This window comes from Equus caballus, chromosome 7 (genome assembly GCF_041296265.1).
Source record: "Equus caballus isolate H_3958 breed thoroughbred chromosome 7, TB-T2T, whole genome shotgun sequence".
Taxonomy (NCBI): domain Eukaryota; kingdom Metazoa; phylum Chordata; class Mammalia; order Perissodactyla; family Equidae; genus Equus; species Equus caballus.
In genome coordinates, this window is record NC_091690.1 from 47,680,002 (window position 1) to 47,696,997 (window position 16,996).

At 61.2% G+C, this 16,996-nt stretch overlaps 1 protein-coding gene across 2 annotated transcripts; it reads left to right on the plus strand.

Moving 5' to 3' along the window:
* The first annotated feature begins 759 nt into the window (after positions 1–759).
* Positions 760–14,156, plus strand: MAN2B1 (mannosidase alpha class 2B member 1). Of its 2 annotated transcripts, none has more exons than XM_023645325.2 (24): positions 760–963; positions 1,688–1,790; positions 1,964–2,137; positions 2,457–2,650; positions 3,271–3,403; positions 3,690–3,835; positions 4,161–4,277; positions 6,103–6,188; positions 6,272–6,392; positions 6,469–6,547; positions 6,724–6,833; positions 7,044–7,151; positions 7,712–7,828; positions 8,424–8,597; positions 9,654–9,751; positions 9,857–9,974; positions 11,186–11,304; positions 11,393–11,494; positions 11,655–11,742; positions 11,906–11,986; positions 12,418–12,645; positions 13,086–13,241; positions 13,341–13,443; positions 13,932–14,156. In XM_023645325.2, exons 1-24 carry the CDS (start codon positions 802–804, stop codon positions 14,051–14,053), a joined length of 3,039 nt encoding a protein of 1,012 aa, XP_023501093.1. In that variant the 5' UTR covers positions 760–801; the 3' UTR covers positions 14,054–14,156. The 2 variants fall into 2 exon arrangements, with proteins under 2 accessions (XP_023501093.1, XP_023501094.1); XM_023645326.2 differs by having other exon boundaries at positions 6,106–6,188.
* Positions 14,157–16,996: the final 2,840 nt, after the last annotated feature.

Here is a 16,996-nt window from a genome sequence, read left to right on the forward strand (position 1 = left end):
GGGCCCCAGGCTGGAGCTTTCTCGTGGTTAACTTGCTTATTTCACAAGCCTCGTGCTTAAGTCAGCTGCCAGGTACAGGACAGTGACCCCCGCCCTCTGGCAACTCAGCGCGTGGCCCTGCTGACCTGAGGAATCTGGGCTTTGGTTTTCTTTTCAGAGAAATGGGGTCATGTTAGCGAACTGGATGGACTGGTAGAGACTGGGAAAGGCACGAAAGATGGAATCTTCCCCCACCTGTCAGGCTCCCTCCTCCCCGAAGGACCCTGGTGTCTCCTCCAGGTGTCTCCTCCAGCCGGGCTGGGTGCCTGCCATCCCCAGCACTCCAAGGGCAGTTCCTTTACCCAACGTCTCAATCTGCACAGGACAGAACAGGCTTGCCATCGAGCCCCGCTCCTAGCCACGCTAGGTCCCTCCGGGCCCCCAGCCCTGCGGGTCAACGGGATACCCTAGGACACACTCCACCTCCTAGGCAAACTGAGTACCCGCAGGGAAGTTTGAGATCTCTTCGCCCACGGGGACCAAAGGTCACTCCGAGGCCACACGAAGGCGGCAAGACGCTAAAGACTCGTCCGGCCAAACCAGCCCCCCGAGGGTGGGACGCGCCCGGCAGCTCCCCGCGCTCCCAGCGCCGGGGGGCAGCCGGAGCTGCGGCCTGGGTCGCGTGACGCGCCGGGCCCCGCCCAGGCCCCGCCCCCGCCGGCGCCCATTGGCCAGGCCGGGTTCTGGGGGCGGGGCGCTGGCCCACCCTAGCGGAGCCGGGAGCCCGCCCGAGGCGGCGGAGGCGGCGGCGGCGGCGGAGCCATGGGCGCTGGGGCGAGGCCTTCGGGGGTCCGCGCCGGCGGCGGGCGGGGCGCGGCGGGGCCCTGGATGAGCTCCCGCGCGCTGCGGCCACCGCTCCTGCCTCTCTCCCTCCTTGTTCTGTCGTTGCAGGCGGCTCCCGGCGCTCGGGCCGCGGGATACGAGGTGAGCGGGGCCCGCGAGCGGAAATGTCCACGAGCCGGCGCGCAGCCCCCGGGGGGTCCCGCGGTGCGGGTGGGCCTGTTCCCTGGGCGCCTGGTGAATGGTGGCTGCCGTGACTGAGCGGTCTGAGCGCGCGCAGGTCTGCTTGCGCGCGTCGGAGAATGGGGCTGTCTCTACCCGCCTCCCTGTGGGTCGCCCTGCCTGGACTCCATGCACTTAACCGTGTGATTGGGCGCCCGGATTTGTGTGTGAGCAGCTGTGTGTGTGTGTGTCGGGGTCGGGGGGACACTGGTTGAGAGCTGGGACCCTGGAGTCAGCCTGCCTGGAGTTCCAGCCTGGCTCCTCCACTTCCTGGCTGTGCGACCGTGGGCAAGTCACTTCACCTCTCTGATCCTCAGTGCTCTCATCTGAAAACTGGACATAATACTGCTCCCACCCCAGGGTGGCTGCTTGTGTCTGCAGATGCTTAATAAATATTAGCTACTACTATTATTATTTCCCCGGGGGAGTGAATGAGAGCTGTTCTGAGGGGTTGTGCCAAGTGGCAGTTGTATCTGTGAGCACAACTATGTGTCTCCTCCCTGGGAGGGCCTGGTCCCACCTCTCTGAGTCACTTCCCTCTAGATGAAGACTTATCTTGTGCCCCCTCACCTCCCACCCCAGCCTGCCTCTTATCCTAGGGGTTACTGACAGGGTGGGTGAGTGTGTGTTTGGGGTCTCTGTACAGACATGCCCCAAGGTGCAGCCGGATATGCTCAACGTGCACCTTCTGGCCCACACACATGATGACGTGGGCTGGCTCAAGACGGTGGACCAGTACTTCTACGGCAGTGAGTAGAGGGTGGGGACTGACCCCTGGGACTCCCAGGGCCCGTCTGAGCCCTTCAGATCCTTCCTGGGCCCTGGACATCAGGGTGGGGGCAATGCCAAGCTTGGGCTCGTGTGTCTGGGAGTGTCCCCCTTGGCTCGCTGGTCCCAGACTGCCTGACCCCTGTGCCCACAGTCCAGAATGACATCCAGCACGCAGGCGTGCAGTACATCCTAGACTCGGTCATCTCTTCCCTGCTGGAGGAGCCCACCCGCCGCTTCATCTACGTGGAGATCGCCTTCTTCTCCCGCTGGTGGCATCAGCAGACAAACAGAACCCAGGAAATAGTGCGCGACTTGGTGCGCCAGGGTGAGCCTAACCCCGAGGAAGTGAAAACAGGAAGCCCAGCCCAACTTCTGTTTCTGCCACTCTCCCCTCTTAGATGTTATCATGCCATGTGCAGCCTGTTACGTGTCCGTGGCTCCGCCTGCCTGGAATTTCCTTTTATTTGGAGAACTCTTATGCATCCTGCAAGGCCTCCATCTCCAGTGGCTCCTCTGGGAAGCCTGCCGTTCAGGGAGCCCTCTGTCCCATGTCTGGCTGCAGGTCTTCTCATCCCCTGCATCACCAACCCAGACCCCATTCCTGGCCTTGACAACTCACCCAGCCTTTGCCCCTCCCCACGCAGGGCGTCTGGAGTTTGCCAACGGTGGCTGGGTGATGAACGATGAGGCAGCCACCCACTACGGAGCCATCATAGACCAGATGACCCTTGGGCTGCGCTTCCTGGAGGACACGTTTGGCAGCGACGGGCGCCCCCGTGTCGCCTGGCACATTGACCCCTTTGGGCATTCCCGGGAGCAGGCCTCGCTGTTCGCTCAGGTGCTCTCCTGACCCTCTTGGACCCGCCCCTTTACCCGCTCTGACTCCTCCCTGGGCCACTCAAGCCCCGCCCCATGCAAGCTCCCGGGAACGAGGCCCTGTCCCCTCTGGGGAGCTGCGGATCCCATTCCTCTTCCGCTCTGGCCTTGGCCCCCCCCTGCCTCTGCCCCGGCTGGTGCGCTCCGGCTGGCTCCGCCCCCTCCCCTGGCCCCGCCCCTTTCGCTAGGGTTCGGGCTGCTCCCGAGGCGGGGGGGGGGGGGGGGGGGGGGGGGGGGGCAGGGGGCCTGCCCTGCTTTTCACCCGGCTTCCCGGCCTGCGCCGTGACCGCGCCCCCTTTCCACGCTCCGACCCCTTCTACCTGCGGGCTGCGGAAGGGGGAAGCTCTCCTTGAGACGGGCCCCTGTCCGAGCTGGGGGAGGTGGAGGGGAGGCCTTGCGTGGGACCCTCCCCTGCCGGCTCTCCGAGGGGGCCATCTGACCCTTCCCCAAGCTCCGCAATGAGCTGGAGGCCCCCTGGTTTGAGACCTGCTTTCCCCCCGTGCTCTGAGGGGCTCCCCTTGGTGTTGAGAGCCGGGCACTGATTTGTCCTGTCCTCCGACCCCTCCTCATCCTGGTCCCCAGATGGGTTTCGACGGCTTCTTCTTCGGGCGCCTGGATTATCAAGACAAGAAGGTGCGGATGGAGAAGCTGGAGATGGAGCAGGTGTGGCGGGCCAGCGCCAGCCTGAAGCCCCCCGCCGCCGACCTCTTCACCAGTAAGGGGATGGAGTGGGGGCAGGGCTGGCCCGAAGGGGCATGTGACTTGCGCAGTGACATGTGCAGTCACACGGGGCCCCATGCTCAGAAGCGTCCTGGGCTTGGTTTCATACTCTGCTGTCATCGCCTTGAAACTCAATAACTTAGGAACAAGTGCCCAGCATTTGCACTTTGCAAGGGGCCCCCCCAAATTCTGAAGTCCCTCTGGGGTGGGGCCTGGCAGGTTTTGACCCCAGGGCGGGCCTGGGGCGCCGGGCCGCCCCCTGAGCCTGGTACGGCCCGCAGGCGTCCTCCCTAACATGTACAACCCGCCGGAGTATCTGTGCTGGGACACGCTGTGCGCCGACAAGCCAGTCGTGGACGACCCGCGCAGCCCCGAGTACAACGCTCAGAAGCTGGTTGATTACTTCCTGCAGGTGGCCACTGCCCAGGTAACCCCGGGGTCCGGAACGTGCCCTTCCTATGGCCAGCATTCCCTGTCACCACCTCATAACCCTGGGGCAGGGTAATACTCCATTCCCCATCACCTGCCCTCCTCCTGGATTCGTGTGCATTCCTGACTGGGAGCACGCGCGGCCCAGGAGAATTACTCAACAACTTGCGGCTATTTTTATGTGTGTCCTTATGCTCCCACGGGACACACTTCCGCCCCCCCACCTCTGTGTGCACACTCTTCACCACATATTTACCAAGACTCAGCCGTACACGGGGGTGGCCCAGGACACCCTGGCCTGAAGACCCGACTCCTGCTTGCAGGGCGGGCACTACCGCGCCAACCACACCGTGATGACCATGGGCTCGGACTTCCAGTACGAGAATGCAAACATGTGGTTCAAGAACCTTGACAAGCTCATCAAGCTAGTCAACGCCCAGGTGAGCATGCCCGCCCCGGGTGCACGTGTGTGGTTGGATGGCTGGGCCTGGGTCACGGGCATAGCTGTGGGTGCTGGCTTAGTTTTCTCTGGCTACTGTAACAAATTACCACAAACTTAGTGGCTTAAAACAACAGAAATATATTGTCTGACAGTTCTGGAGGTGAGAAGTCCGACACGGGTCTCATGGCTAAAATCAGGATGTTGGCAGGGCTGTGTTCCTTCTGGAAGCTCCAGGGGAAAGTTGCCTTGCCTTGTCAGCTTCTAGAGGCCGCCCGCATTCCATGGCTCCTGGCCCCCTTCCTCCATCTTCAAAGCCAGCAACATAGCAGCTCTCTGACCCTGCTTCCATGGCCTGATGAGCGGTGCTAGGTCTGCGCCCAGGATCCGAACCGGTGAAACCCTGGGCCACCAAAGTGGAGTGCGCAAACCACTCGGCCACAGGGCCGGCCCCTTGAGAAATGTTCTTAAGCACTCAATGCTTTAGTTTTTTTATCTAGAAAATGGGCACAAAGGTGGTTCTCACCCGATAGGGCTGTTAATGAGTTTAACGAGTTTCTCTGCATAGACCCAGTAGGACGGTGCCAGGCAAATAATAAGTATTATGGTATCTGGGGCTGCAAACCTGCTGCTTCTCCTTTAAGGCACCAGCTGCAACACCTCCTCTTCCAGGAAGCCTTCAGCAAACCCCAGGCAGAGTGCTTGTTCTGTCCTCTGTGCTCACACCTGTCCCCACAAATACCTGGGATGCCACATCCAGGCTGACTGTGACCAGCTGACCAGCCGACCCTCTGTTCAGAATCTCTCCTCCGCTGGGCTGTGAATTCTGTGAGGGCAGGGCTGGCTTCTGCTTCTAGACTGTGTCTGCAATCCCGAGCTTTTTACACTGAGCGATCTTTTGGCTGAGTGAACACCGTGTGTGTGTCTGCAACTGTCTGTGTGACTGTGTGTGCAGGGCTGCAGACGTGTGCATGCACATAAAGGCATACAGTCCCACACGCTTCCACTCATTTGCTCAAGTGTTTATTGAGCATTGACTGCATTGGGCACTGGGGACACAACATGAGCAGAGAAGACACCCTTTTCCTCACAGAGGAGGTCACCTTCTTGTTCCTCCACCTTCGGCAGGTGAAAATGAGCCTCCACTCCTTAAAACAATTGTGTCATTTGGCAATAACCTGACAGTGCTGAGAAATGATTATTCCTGCCTTATAATGTCACACAGATTTTCCACGAAAGTTTTTAATAATAAAATTGAGGGCTGGCCCCGTGGCCGAGTGGTTGGGTTTGCACGCTCCGCTTTGGTGGCCCAGGGTTTCGCTGGTTCCCATCCTGGGCACAGACACGCATTTTGGAACGACGGGTAGCAGACAGTGTTCCTCCTTGATTTGAGAAAAGTCTCTATCTCTCTATTTTCTTTTTAATTGCAAAATGTTCAAAGCACTCATCAGGCCACGTTGAGGCAGCATCCCACATGCCACAATTGGAAGGACCCACAACAAAAAATATACAACTATGTATCCGGGGGGCTTTGGGGAGAAAAAGGAAAATAAAATCTTTAAAAATAAAATTGAAATTATTTAAAAAGTTTAGTAAAATTTCAGGTTTATTTTTGCATCCCTGAAATTCTTTCCAGGATGGTAATATTAAGCTTTGGCCAAAATTCCCTTTCACACTTGGCCATTGGTTTGTGTTCAAACTGCGTATTCAGAGAATCTGAACCTGCCAGATGCATGAACGTGTGCACGCGTGTGAGTGTGCTGCACAGCTGTGGGCCCCCGGGAAGGCGCGGACTCCCAAGGGCTCACATGCACATCTCCCCGCAGCAGCAGGCCAACGGCAGCCGCGTCAATGTTCTCTACTCCACTCCCGCCTGTTACCTCTGGGAGCTGAACAAGGCCAACCTCAGCTGGTATTTGGGGGGACTGGGGAGCCTGGGGGGGTGGGCGTGCCCTGTGGGTGCTGACCCTGCCCTCGATGGCTCTGCCCCTGCAGGTCAGTGAAGCAGGATGACTTCTTTCCCTACGCCGACGGCCCCCACATGTTCTGGACCGGCTACTTTTCCAGCCGGCCAGCCCTCAAACGCTACGAGCGCCTCAGCTACAACTTCCTGCAGGTGAGTGGGCGCCGGGATTGAGGGGGCGGCCCGGGGTCCCGACAGGCCCCGTCCCCAACATACCCCCCGCCCCCAGGTGTGCAACCAGCTGGAGGCGCTGGCGGGTCCAGCGGCCAACGTGGGACCCTATGGCTCCGGAGACAGTGCACCCCTCAGTAGGTGTCCGGAGAGGGGATGGGGGCGGGGCTGAAGCTGGACACTAGCCCTCGACCGCCCCTCCAGTCCTTTCTTAAAAAACCCTGCCCGCCCGCTCGATGTGACCTTTCGCATCTCCTCGGGGTTGGGACGAGAGTCCTGCGGGGACCCCACAGGGCTCACTGTCTGCTGGCAGATGAGGCGATGGCAGTGCTCCAGCACCACGACGCCGTCAGCGGCACCTCCCGGCAGCACGTGGCCGACGACTACGCACGCCAGCTCGCCGCCGGCTGGGGGCCCTGCGAGGTGCGCGGGGCGGGGCCGGAGGGGCGGGGCCTGGGCGAAGGGGCGGGGCCTGGAGGGAGGGGAGGGGCCTGGAGAGAAGGGGCGGGGACCGTAAGGGAGGGGCGGGGCCTGGGAAAGGGGCGGAGACAGGAATGAGGCGGGGCCTAAAGGGGGCAAGGAGGCGACCTCAGGGTGCACGTCCTGAGCGAACCCATCCCTGCTCCTCCCCAGGTTCTCCTGAGCAATGCGTTGGCGCGGCTCAGCGGCTCCAAGGAGGACTTCGAGTTCTGCCGCGACCTCAACATCAGTGTTTGTCCACTCAGCCAGACGGCGGAGAGCGTGAGCTGGCCGGCCCGAGGGTGGGGGCCGGGAGGCAGGTCCCTTCAGTGGGACGAGAGCGGGCGGAACCCCGCCAACACAGGGGCAAAGAGGAGGCGGGCCGGGCAATGAGGTCCTTTTTTTTTTGAGGCAGATTAGCTCTGAGCTAACATCCGCTGCCAATCCTCTTCTTTTTGCTGAGGAAGATTGGCCCTGAGCTAACATCTGTGCCCATCTTCCTCTACTTGATATGGGGGACACCTGCCACAGCATGGCTTGATAAGCTGTACATAGATCTGCGCCCAGATCCAAACCGGCGAACCCAGGCTGCTGAAGCCGAGCAGGCGAACTTAACCTCTGCGCCACCAGATGGGCCTGATGGGCTCTTGAAGGGCAGTTGCTGACTTCCTTTGGAGGATGGCGCTGGGGCGAGATCACTTGGGGCGCAGTGAAGCTGGGGCAAGACGGAGACCAATGCACCACCTGGGGGCTCAGATCACCTAGGGACGTTGCTGCACACGGTGGGTGGGTTCGCAGAAGGCCTGCTGTGATCCGTGCCCACTCAGACCCTCCCACCCCAGTTCCAGGTGACCATTTATAACCCCCTGGGGCGGAAAGTGGATTGGATGGTGCGGCTGCCGGTCAGCAAACACGTTTTCCTCGTGAGGGACCCCAGTGGCACCGTTGTGCCCAGCAATGTGAGCCCACTCGACGAATATTCCCCCATGAATACGACCCGTTATGATCACCTCTCCCCTTGGACACTTTCCCCTGTGGGCATTTCTCCCTTCCCCGCGTGGACGCCTCCCCCATTATTACCTCCTCCATGGCCCCCTCTCCCTCTATGAATGCCTCCTGTCCATCACTCTTCCTCCTCTGAATACCTCCCCCTCCGCCCCTTAACATCGCACCCCCTTGGGAATAGCCCGTCCAGTGAGTATCTCCCCTTTTTTGATCTCTCTCTGTGAAATTTGTCCTGTGTGTGAATAGTCTCCTCATCCTAGAAGGCCTGTTCCCACGAACTTCTTCCTCCCCCCAAAATCTGTCTTTCCCTCACTCCCCTGCCTCAAGAATCTCCCCACTTACTCCCTCGCTCCTCCCCTCCCAGTAGGTTGGCTTCTGCCTCATGAGTCTTCTCTGCCATCTTTAATTCATTTGGCACTCCTGACACCCGCCCCCCCCCCCCCCCCCCCCCGCCTCCTTCCCCTCCCGGAGTTTGACCCTCCCTGTATGTTCGGCTCTGTATGTGTTCTCACAGCCCCTTGACTCGGTTTCCTTCCTTCCTTCCCCGAGGTGGTGACACTTCCCGACTCAGACAGCCAGGAGCTGCTTTTCTCAGCCTCAGTGCCTGCCCTGGGCTTCAGCATCTACTCAGTGAGCGGTCAGAGTGTCCGGAGGCCGCAGGCCCACACCCTCCGGGTCAGAATCCAGAAGCCCGCGTCCCGTGTCTTGGCCATCCAAAATGAGGTGAGACCCCATTCAGACGCCCTTCCCTGCCCCGGTGACAAGTTTGAGGCGTCACGGTGAGCTGCATGGACTCTGGGTCAGCGGGTCTTGGGTTCCTGCTCTAGCATCACCAGTCCCCCTTGTGTGTCCTCGAGTGAGTGACTGCCTCCCTTTGAGTCTCAGTGTCCTCTCGGGGCTGTTGGGAGGACCCACTGTGATCATGGGTGACACTCGGCAGCTATGTCAGAGCTGATGGTGTTGGCGTTTGCAAATTAAATGAGGCGTGTCAGAGGCTTGGGGGAGGGGGCCGTGCTGCCGTTTGGGGAAGAGGGATCCAAGCAGGCAGGGAGCAGCAGGCGACACAGAAGCCCTCAGGCAGGAGGGTGTTGGGTGTTCAGGGAACTCTGTGTGTCTGAAGTCGGGTGTGATGGGGAGGGGACAGGTCAGGCCATGCCGCCTTGAGGCCCCAGGGGAGGACTGGGAGCCGCAGGGCTGCATTAAGACTGTCGTGGGGCTTAGCACTTTTGCCTTTGGGGGTCCCTTCTCCCATAAAAAAATGTTAAAAAATAAATTTTATGATGGCGTGGGTGTAAAGATGAATATCAACCAGGCAGTCCTCATCATAATATATTCATTATTATTACCTTCGAGTTTTCTTCTGATTCTAAAAGAAATGTAGGTTTATACATTTCTGTGGGCCCCTAAACATCTCCTGGCTGATGGCACTGTGGTTCCCGTGTCAAATGCACGAGCCAGCCCTGGGCCTAGTGGGCGGACTAGGATGGGACTTAGGGTGTCACCGCCGCCCTGTGGCGACTGCGGGAGGAACAGGCCCGGGGGTGCGGAACAGGAGCCCAGGAAGGGGTGGGCTGCCCCAGGTCGGGGAGGCGGTGGAGGTGGGGACAAGTGCTCAGATGGAGGATAAGGTAGAAGGTGGAGCTGTGAGGATTTGCTGATAGCGTCAGGTGTGAGGAGGGACAGAGAGGGAGAAGAGGGAAGGGTGACTCCAGGGTTTTCGCCTGAGCCCCAGGAAGGCTGAAGGGATGGCCATTAATGTTTGCCCCCTTTTCTGCCCAGTACCTCCGGGCTAGGTTTGACCCTTACACGGGGCTCCTGGTGGAGCTGGAGAACCTGGACGAGAAGCTCCTGCTGCCTGTCCGCCAAGGCTTCTACTGGTGAGAGAGGACCATGGGCGGGGAGTGGGGAGTGGGGGGAGGTGGGAGGGGGAGGGGACCGAGGGAGCTGGGTGCCTTACCTGACTCTCACCTGCCCTGGCCCAGGTACAATGCGAGCGAGGGCGACAACCTGAGCACTCAGGTCTCAGGCGCCTACATCTTCAGACCCAGCCGACAGGAGCCGCTGCCCGTGGGACGCTGGGCTCAGACCCACCTGGTGAAGGTCCGGCCGGGAATCAGGAGTGGGTGTGTTGGGGGGGATGTGGGGGCCGGGAGGGTGGGGCGCCCCATTCGGGGTGGGGGTCAGGGAAGGACTTAGGTCTCCCTCAGATGAGAGGGCTAGGGCCTGAGGGGACCACTTGAAGATGCGCCCACAGGGCTGACCCTCACGGCTGGCTGTGCAGCAGTCACGCCCAGGAAGCGCAGACAAAGGCATTCATGTCTGCTGCGTGTGTCAGGGTTACACTCAGCTTTTGAAATTGGGGGTGGGTGTTCCCACTTGGCCCATGATAGGGAAGGCCAGGCGTCGCTGCTTGAAGAGTTCTCTCAGGACCTGTGGTAGGAGGGTGGGCAGGTGAGAGTTCATGCTTGGATGGGGCTTGCGTGAATCTCACTGGCGGTGGATATCTGAGGACCTGCGGGTGCATCTGGCTGGGAACAGGGGCTCATGCTTGTGGGGTTTCCCAGGGCCTCTCAGTGACGTTCCTCTTAGGGTGGGAATGGGGCAGGTAATGGCAAGATTCACATTTGACAATGATTCGTTTGACGGGAACTTCTGCACAGCTGGGTCACTGTATCAGAATTTAGTTTTGTCTGTAGTAATAGTTACCAAAATTAACTGTGCCTGAAACAAGAAAGAAGCTTCTTTCCATCTAGCAGAAAGTCTGGCTGGGCCATTCAGGGCAGGTGGAGTTGTTCCACATTCATCCAGGCCCCTTCTATCTCATTGCTCTGCCTTCCTCAACATTCACTTTCTACCTCATGGGCCAAAATGGCTGCTGACGCTCCAGCCATCATATTTGCTTTTGAGCCAGTGGGAGAGAGAAAGGGGCAAGGAACGTTGTTCACACCCCTTTGACCACTTTCCATTGGGCAGACCATAGTCACACAGCTACTCATAGCCTCAGGGAACACTGGACCCTATAGTCTTTATTCCAGGTAGCCACGTGCCGAACTGGAATCCAATTCTAAGGAGGGGAGATGGGGTAGTGGTGGGGAGCAAGCCTGTATGCCACACTCAAGAAGTGTGGCAATGACCAAGGTGGGAGTGTAGGCTTCCCCCAGGCAGGTGGGGAGGTGGGTTCCCACACTGTCTATCCGCGGGGCTGACCCTGCTGTCAGCCTTTGCACGGTTCACAGCAGGGGTGGGTGTTTCCAGGCTCACCTCTGCTCAGGTGTGGGCTCACACCTGCCTCCACTCCTGTGTGCCCACAGACGGCCTTGGTGCAGGAGGTGCACCAGAACTTCTCAGCCTGGTGTTCCCAGGTGGTGCGCCTGTACCCGGGACGGCGGCACCTGGAGCTGGAGTGGACAGTGGGCCCCATACCTGTGGGGTGAGTGGCACAGGCTGGGCCTGGGTGGTGAGGGTGGGGCAGAGCGGAGGCAGGCGAGGCTCACAGCCTGCTGTCCCATTGGGTGTAGTGATGACTGGGGGAAGGAGATCATCAGTCGCTTTGACACTGCGCTGAAGACAAACGGACTCTTCTATACAGACAGCAATGGCCGGGAGATCCTGGAGAGGAGGTGGGGTGATGGGCCCCAGGGCTGGTCCGTGGTGTGTTGGGGCCCAGGGGTGGGGGGGGGGCATCTGCTGACCATATGAGTGTGGGAGGGAGAGGATGGAGGGGGAGTGAGGAGTGGGGGAGCCAGGGAAAGGGGGCCTGAACAACCCCCCCCTCCCCAGGCGGGATTATCGACCCACCTGGAAGCTGAACCAGACCGAGCCAGTGGCCGGAAACTACTATCCAGTCAACAGCCGCATCTACATCACGGTACCCCTCCCCCATCCTGCTCCCCACCTCTTCCCTCCACAGCATGGGGGTCACCTTTCCTTCCTAGCCTCTCCCGCTGTCCTCGCCACCATCCCTTGTGGGGCATGCCTGGGGCCGGGGCTGGCCGGCACTGCGGCCCCTCACTCTCACCCCGGCCCCCCAGGATGGGAACGTGCAGCTGACCGTGCTCACTGACCGCTCCCAGGGCGGCAGCAGCCTGAGCGATGGCTCCCTGGAGCTCATGGTGAGTGGCCCCAGCCCCATCTAAGCCAGGGGCCTCCTGCTGAGTCCTGACCTGGCCCTGCTGGACCCTGAAACCGGTTTCTGGCCCCCTTCTCTCGAGGTGCACCCCTCCTTTGTGGTCCCCACTAAGCTGAGACCTCCATTCCTATGTGAGACTTTTACTCCACGCTCTTACCCAGTCACTACCCAGTCCCCACTCCAGGCCCTGGCTTGCCCCATTCGCGCCCTGCTTAGATCCTTACCTCCCTCTGTCCTAGTCCCTTGCTACGTCGGATCCCCCTTTCTATTGGGGTCCCCCCCCTTACCAGACATTCCTCCTCATCCATTCCCCCCACTCTTCGATAACTCTTGAAATTCCCGCAAGCGCTTATCCAGTTCTGCCACAGAAATTGGCCAGAGGGACCCTCATGCTGTCCTGGCCACACCCCGCAGGTGCACCGACGGCTGCTAAAGGATGATGCGCGCGGAGTAGGGGAGCCGCTGCTGGAGAACGGCTTGGGGGTGTGGGTGCGAGGGCGCCACCTCGTGCTGCTGGACAAGGCCCGCACCGCGGCCGCCGGGCACCGGTTGCAGGCAGAGAAAGAGCTCCTGGCCCCGCAGGTGGTGCTGGCGCGGGGTGGCGGCGCCCCCTACCACCTCGGGGTGGCCCCGCGCACGCAGGTGAGGGGCGGCGGGCCGGCAGAAAGAGAGGACTTGGATGAAGCCTGCGGGGGCAGGGTTGGCGGCGGATTTTCCCAGGAATAGCCAGGACCCAACTCACCCGCCCCAACTTGTGCCGGGGAGGCCACGAACTAGGCCCGCGCCCTCAGCTCGGCTGAATCACCTGGGCAGGCCTGGCCCAGCCCCATCCCGCCTGGACTTGGTCCCACGCGGACTCCGCTCTGCCCCGCCCCTCCCCAGGCTCGGCCCGCCCCTCCCCGCCTCGGCCCCGCCCCTCGGCGCTACAGCACCCCCCCAACTGGCACCGCCCCTTCTCTGGGTCCGCCCCATCCCCTCATTGGCTCGGCTCTCCCCTTCCTGGCTGAGTCCCTCCCTAAACCCCGCCCCCTGCGCCAGAGCCCCGCCCCTCTGCTCAGCCCCACCCCGTCCCCGTCCTGCAGTTCTCAGGGCTGCGCAGGGAGCTGCCGCCCGTCGTGCACCTGCTCACGCTGGCCCGCTGGGGCCCGACAACGCTGCTGCTGCGCTTCGAGCACCAGTTCGCCGTAGGGGAGGACCCGGGCGGCAACCTGAGCTCCCCAGTGACCTTGGACTTGAGGGTGAGGAGGGCAGAGCGGGGAAGCAGACAGGAGAGGCAAGAGGGGAGGGGGAAAACCCCGCTTTGTCCCCACTCAGCCTGGCCCATCCACTGCCCGCAGGACCTGTTCTCCGCCTTCACCATCACCCACCTGCAGGAGACCACGCTGGCGGCCAACCAGCTCTCGGCCCGCGCCTCCAGGCTCCAGTGGACACCGAACACGGGTGGGGGCCTGCCCGGGAGCTGGGGAGGGTGTGGGAGGCGTGGGAACGGGACCCAGGTATAGCTTGAGGCTCTGGAATGGTGTTCAGATCCAGGTTAGGGGGTTAGGGGTTTAAGGGTCTGAAGTGAGTCCAGCAAACTAGCGGTGGGTCTTGACGGTTTGAGGATGGAGTTCAGGGCCGGGAACACGATTTGAGAATTCCGTCAGTGCCTAGTTCTGGGGGGGGTGTCCATTACCCCTGGGGTTGGCTTGACGGTCCTTGCGGTGGGGCTGGAGGGTGTGCGGGCAGTGGCCAGGCACTGGGGAGGGAATTCGGGGATCTAGGGGTGGTGTCCAGGCCCTGAGAAGCAGTTGAGGGGTCTAGGAGTGAGGCCCCGGGTTCAGACTTGAGGACAGATAGCCACGTCCAGGGCCAGGGGAGGGAGCACCAGGTGGGACGAGGCAGAGGAAGTCTGCGCCCCTCACTCCTCCTTCCCTGCACCTCCCCAGGCCCCCGCCCCGGCCCCACACCTCATCTCTCTCCCTCCCGGCTGGACTCTTCTACCATCGAGCTGCAGCCCATGGAAATCCGCACCTTCCTGGCCGAAGTCCAATGGGAAGAGGACAGCTAGACCAGACACCCTGGGGGCAGGGTGCCCCCTTCTGAGCCTGAGCCTCCGCCTCCTCTTGGTGCTGCTGCTGCCACCAAAAGCCATTAAAATGCCACTACCAAGACTTGGGTCAAGGTGTGACTGAGTGGGGTTTTCTTTGGAGGGTGATAGAACTTATGACCCAGAAAGGTCAGTAAACTCTAGCTGACCCTTGACCTGAGGCCTTGCAGGGAGGTGAACCCTCACACCAGACCCTAGATGGTTCACACCTCGCCTCACACCACACTCTGCCCTCCACTCCTGCTTCGCTCCTCCGTCCACTCAGGCCACGGCACAGCTGTCCTGAGCAGCCACTGAGGGCAGGCCTGCGCTGGAGCTGGGCCCAGAGAACCAGACTGTCGCCCCGGCCTCCCACACCCAGCCTTGGGACCCTGAGGGCAAGGAATCTGGGATGGCCTGGGGGACGAAGTGGATCCACAGGCAGGTTCCAGCACCAGGCCTTGGACAGGGGGGCTATAGCTGTGGGCCTCCCAGGAGCCAGGCGGACAGCCGGCACCCTCTGGTGCTGCTGTGCCCTGGGCTCTGTGATAGAGGAAGGAGACCTTGGGATGAGGTTAAAGTCAAGGAAGTGGCTTGCCTCCAGTCAGCAGAGCCCTGTGCAGGTCCCTTGAGGCCCATGGAGGCTGGGGAGGCCCAGGTGGAGACCAGTGTTCGGATGTGTGGACCCCTGACTGTCAATGAGCCTCTGGAAAATATTCCTAAGTCCCTCTTAGGGAAAGACAGACATGAGCCTGGGCTGGTGACGACCCCGGGGGAGGACACCCTGGCCCTGGATGAGGTCACAAATGGGGCTTAGGGCTGGATGAGCCCTTTTTTTTTTTTTTTTTCCTGTGGAAGATTTGCCCTATGCTAACATCTGTGGCCAATCTTCCTCCTTTTCTCCACCCCTCCACCCCCAAAGCCCCAGTACATAGTTCTAAGTTCTTTTAGTTCTTCGATGTGAGCCGCCACCACAGCGTGGCTACTGACAGATGAGAGGTGTGGTTCTGCACCAGGGAACTGAACCCAGGCCACCAAAGTGGAGTGCACCGAACTTTAACCACTAGGCCATCAGGGCAGGCGCTCCAGATGTGCCTCCTGAAAAGTCTTCTAAGTCTCTCCCTATAAAGAGATGGACCCGAGAGGCCCAAGGAGGGCCCCCCAATCTATCTGCCATCGCACATGGGCTCCGTTTGCTGGATGCCCCTCTTGAAAACTTTACAGTTTCCCTCCAGGAGGGGAAGTCAGGGGAGCCGGCCAGGGTGCTATGGGGCATGTGCCCCAGGGCCGTCTGTGTCCTGCATCGGCCCAGTCTTAGGAGGCGCCCACCACAATTGCATATAAGCCTTCTTCTGGGGCAGGGATGGGGCTGGGCCACGCAGTGCAGCCCAGGGATGGCATCTTGGGTCCAGTCATCCACGCGCCTCCTGAAAATGTATCCAAACCCAGGGCATTGTCCTGGGCTGTCCAAGGAGACCCATGGAGGTCACCCTGCATCCTCCCTCAGTCCCACATGGGGCCCAATCACTGGATGCATCCCCGCAAACCTAAGGTGTCCTTGGAAGTGGGGACAGCCACAGGCTAGCCAGAGACATGCAGGGTGGGCGCCAGGGCCTGGTATTAGCCCATGGCACCTGGTGGTGCCTCCTGAAAACACACCCACGTCCCCAACCGAAGGGGAGGCACTGCCCTGGGCTGGAAAAGTTGACCCGGTGCCATGGGCTCAGGTGCTGTCACCCTTGCGTCCCAGCAATTGGGAGGCCCAATGGCACCTCAGCCTGGCCACTGCCCAGCACAGGGCCTTGGGTAGGAATACCCACAGAGGGAGGGCCTGGGCCTGCCCACGGCCTGTGTGGGGCCAGGATTGAGGATGTGTGTGGGCGAACCGGGAAGGCCCAGTGAGGGTGCCCCAGGTCCGCCCAATGTCCACTTAAGGCCTGGTCACTGGAGGCTCTCCAACAACACATTTCTAGGTCCCCTTGAGAAGGCTGGATCAGTCTGGCCAGCTACGGAGGCCAAGGTGGGCAGCCAGAGGCGGGCTGTGGTCCTGTTTACGGCCTTGTTTTCCGAGGCGCCCCCTTTGTGGGTGGGAACCAGCCTGGGCCAGGGAGTCAGCCAAGGGCAGGCGTGTGGACATGGCCACAGTCCTGTGTTGGTGTTGTGACTCTCAAAAAGGTTTCCAAGTTGCCCCAGGGATGAGGGCCATCAGCCCGGCTTAGGGTGCCCCCCAGTCCTACCCACAGACCCACAGGGGGTCTAGTTGCTGGATGCCTCCCCCTTCCCATTTTTCTAAGTCTCCCTCTGGAGGAGGCTAACTGGCTCTAGCCATCCAGGGAGGCCCGGGGGGTGTTCTGGGCACAGCCATCGTCACCGTGGGGCCTATTCATCACATAGGCCTCTGGAAAAGGTTTCCAACCGCCCTTTTAGAGGAAGGCATCCGCCGGGTGGGCTAGGGACCACCTTGGAAGGTGTCCTGGGCCCAGCCGAAGTCCCTCCCGTGTGGGGCTGAGTCACCGGACAGGCTTCCCCAAAGTATTCTCAAATCCTCTTGCGGGAGGGACACTGAGCCAGGATGGCAGGGAGGCCCGGAGAGGGCGCCCACAGCGGGCCACAGTCCTGCGGGGGGCCCCGTCCTGGGGGCGCCCCCTGAAAAATGTCCAAGTCCCTCTCTTGAGGCTGAGGTCAGCCCCGGCCACCCAGGGAGTGCCGTGGACGGTGCCCCGGACCCCCCAGGCCACCCCCTGGCCGCTGCGGGCCCAGAAGCACGGTTAGAATGACACCCAGACAGGTGGCGCCGGGGTTGGGGGCGGCGGGGGGGGGGGGGTGTCCAGGTCCGTGCGGGACGCGCAGGCTGTCGGCGCCACCTGGCGGCCGCTTTCGCATCGGCCCCGTAGCTCGGCTGCCGCGGGCGCGGGCTGGGGTCCG

Bases quoted from the DNA above. Each gene is read 5' to 3' on its own strand.
- MAN2B1 (XM_023645325.2), top strand. From the start codon at position 802: ATGGGCGCTGGGGCGAGGCCTTCGGGGGTCCGCGCCGGCGGCGGGCGG. The intron at 1,791-1,963 runs GTGAGTAGAGGG...CTGTGCCCACAG, and splicing joins GGACCAGTACTTCTACGGCA to TCCAGAATGACATCCAGCAC. The intron at 11,987-12,417 runs GTGAGTGGCCCC...CACACCCCGCAG, and splicing joins ATGGCTCCCTGGAGCTCATG to GTGCACCGACGGCTGCTAAA.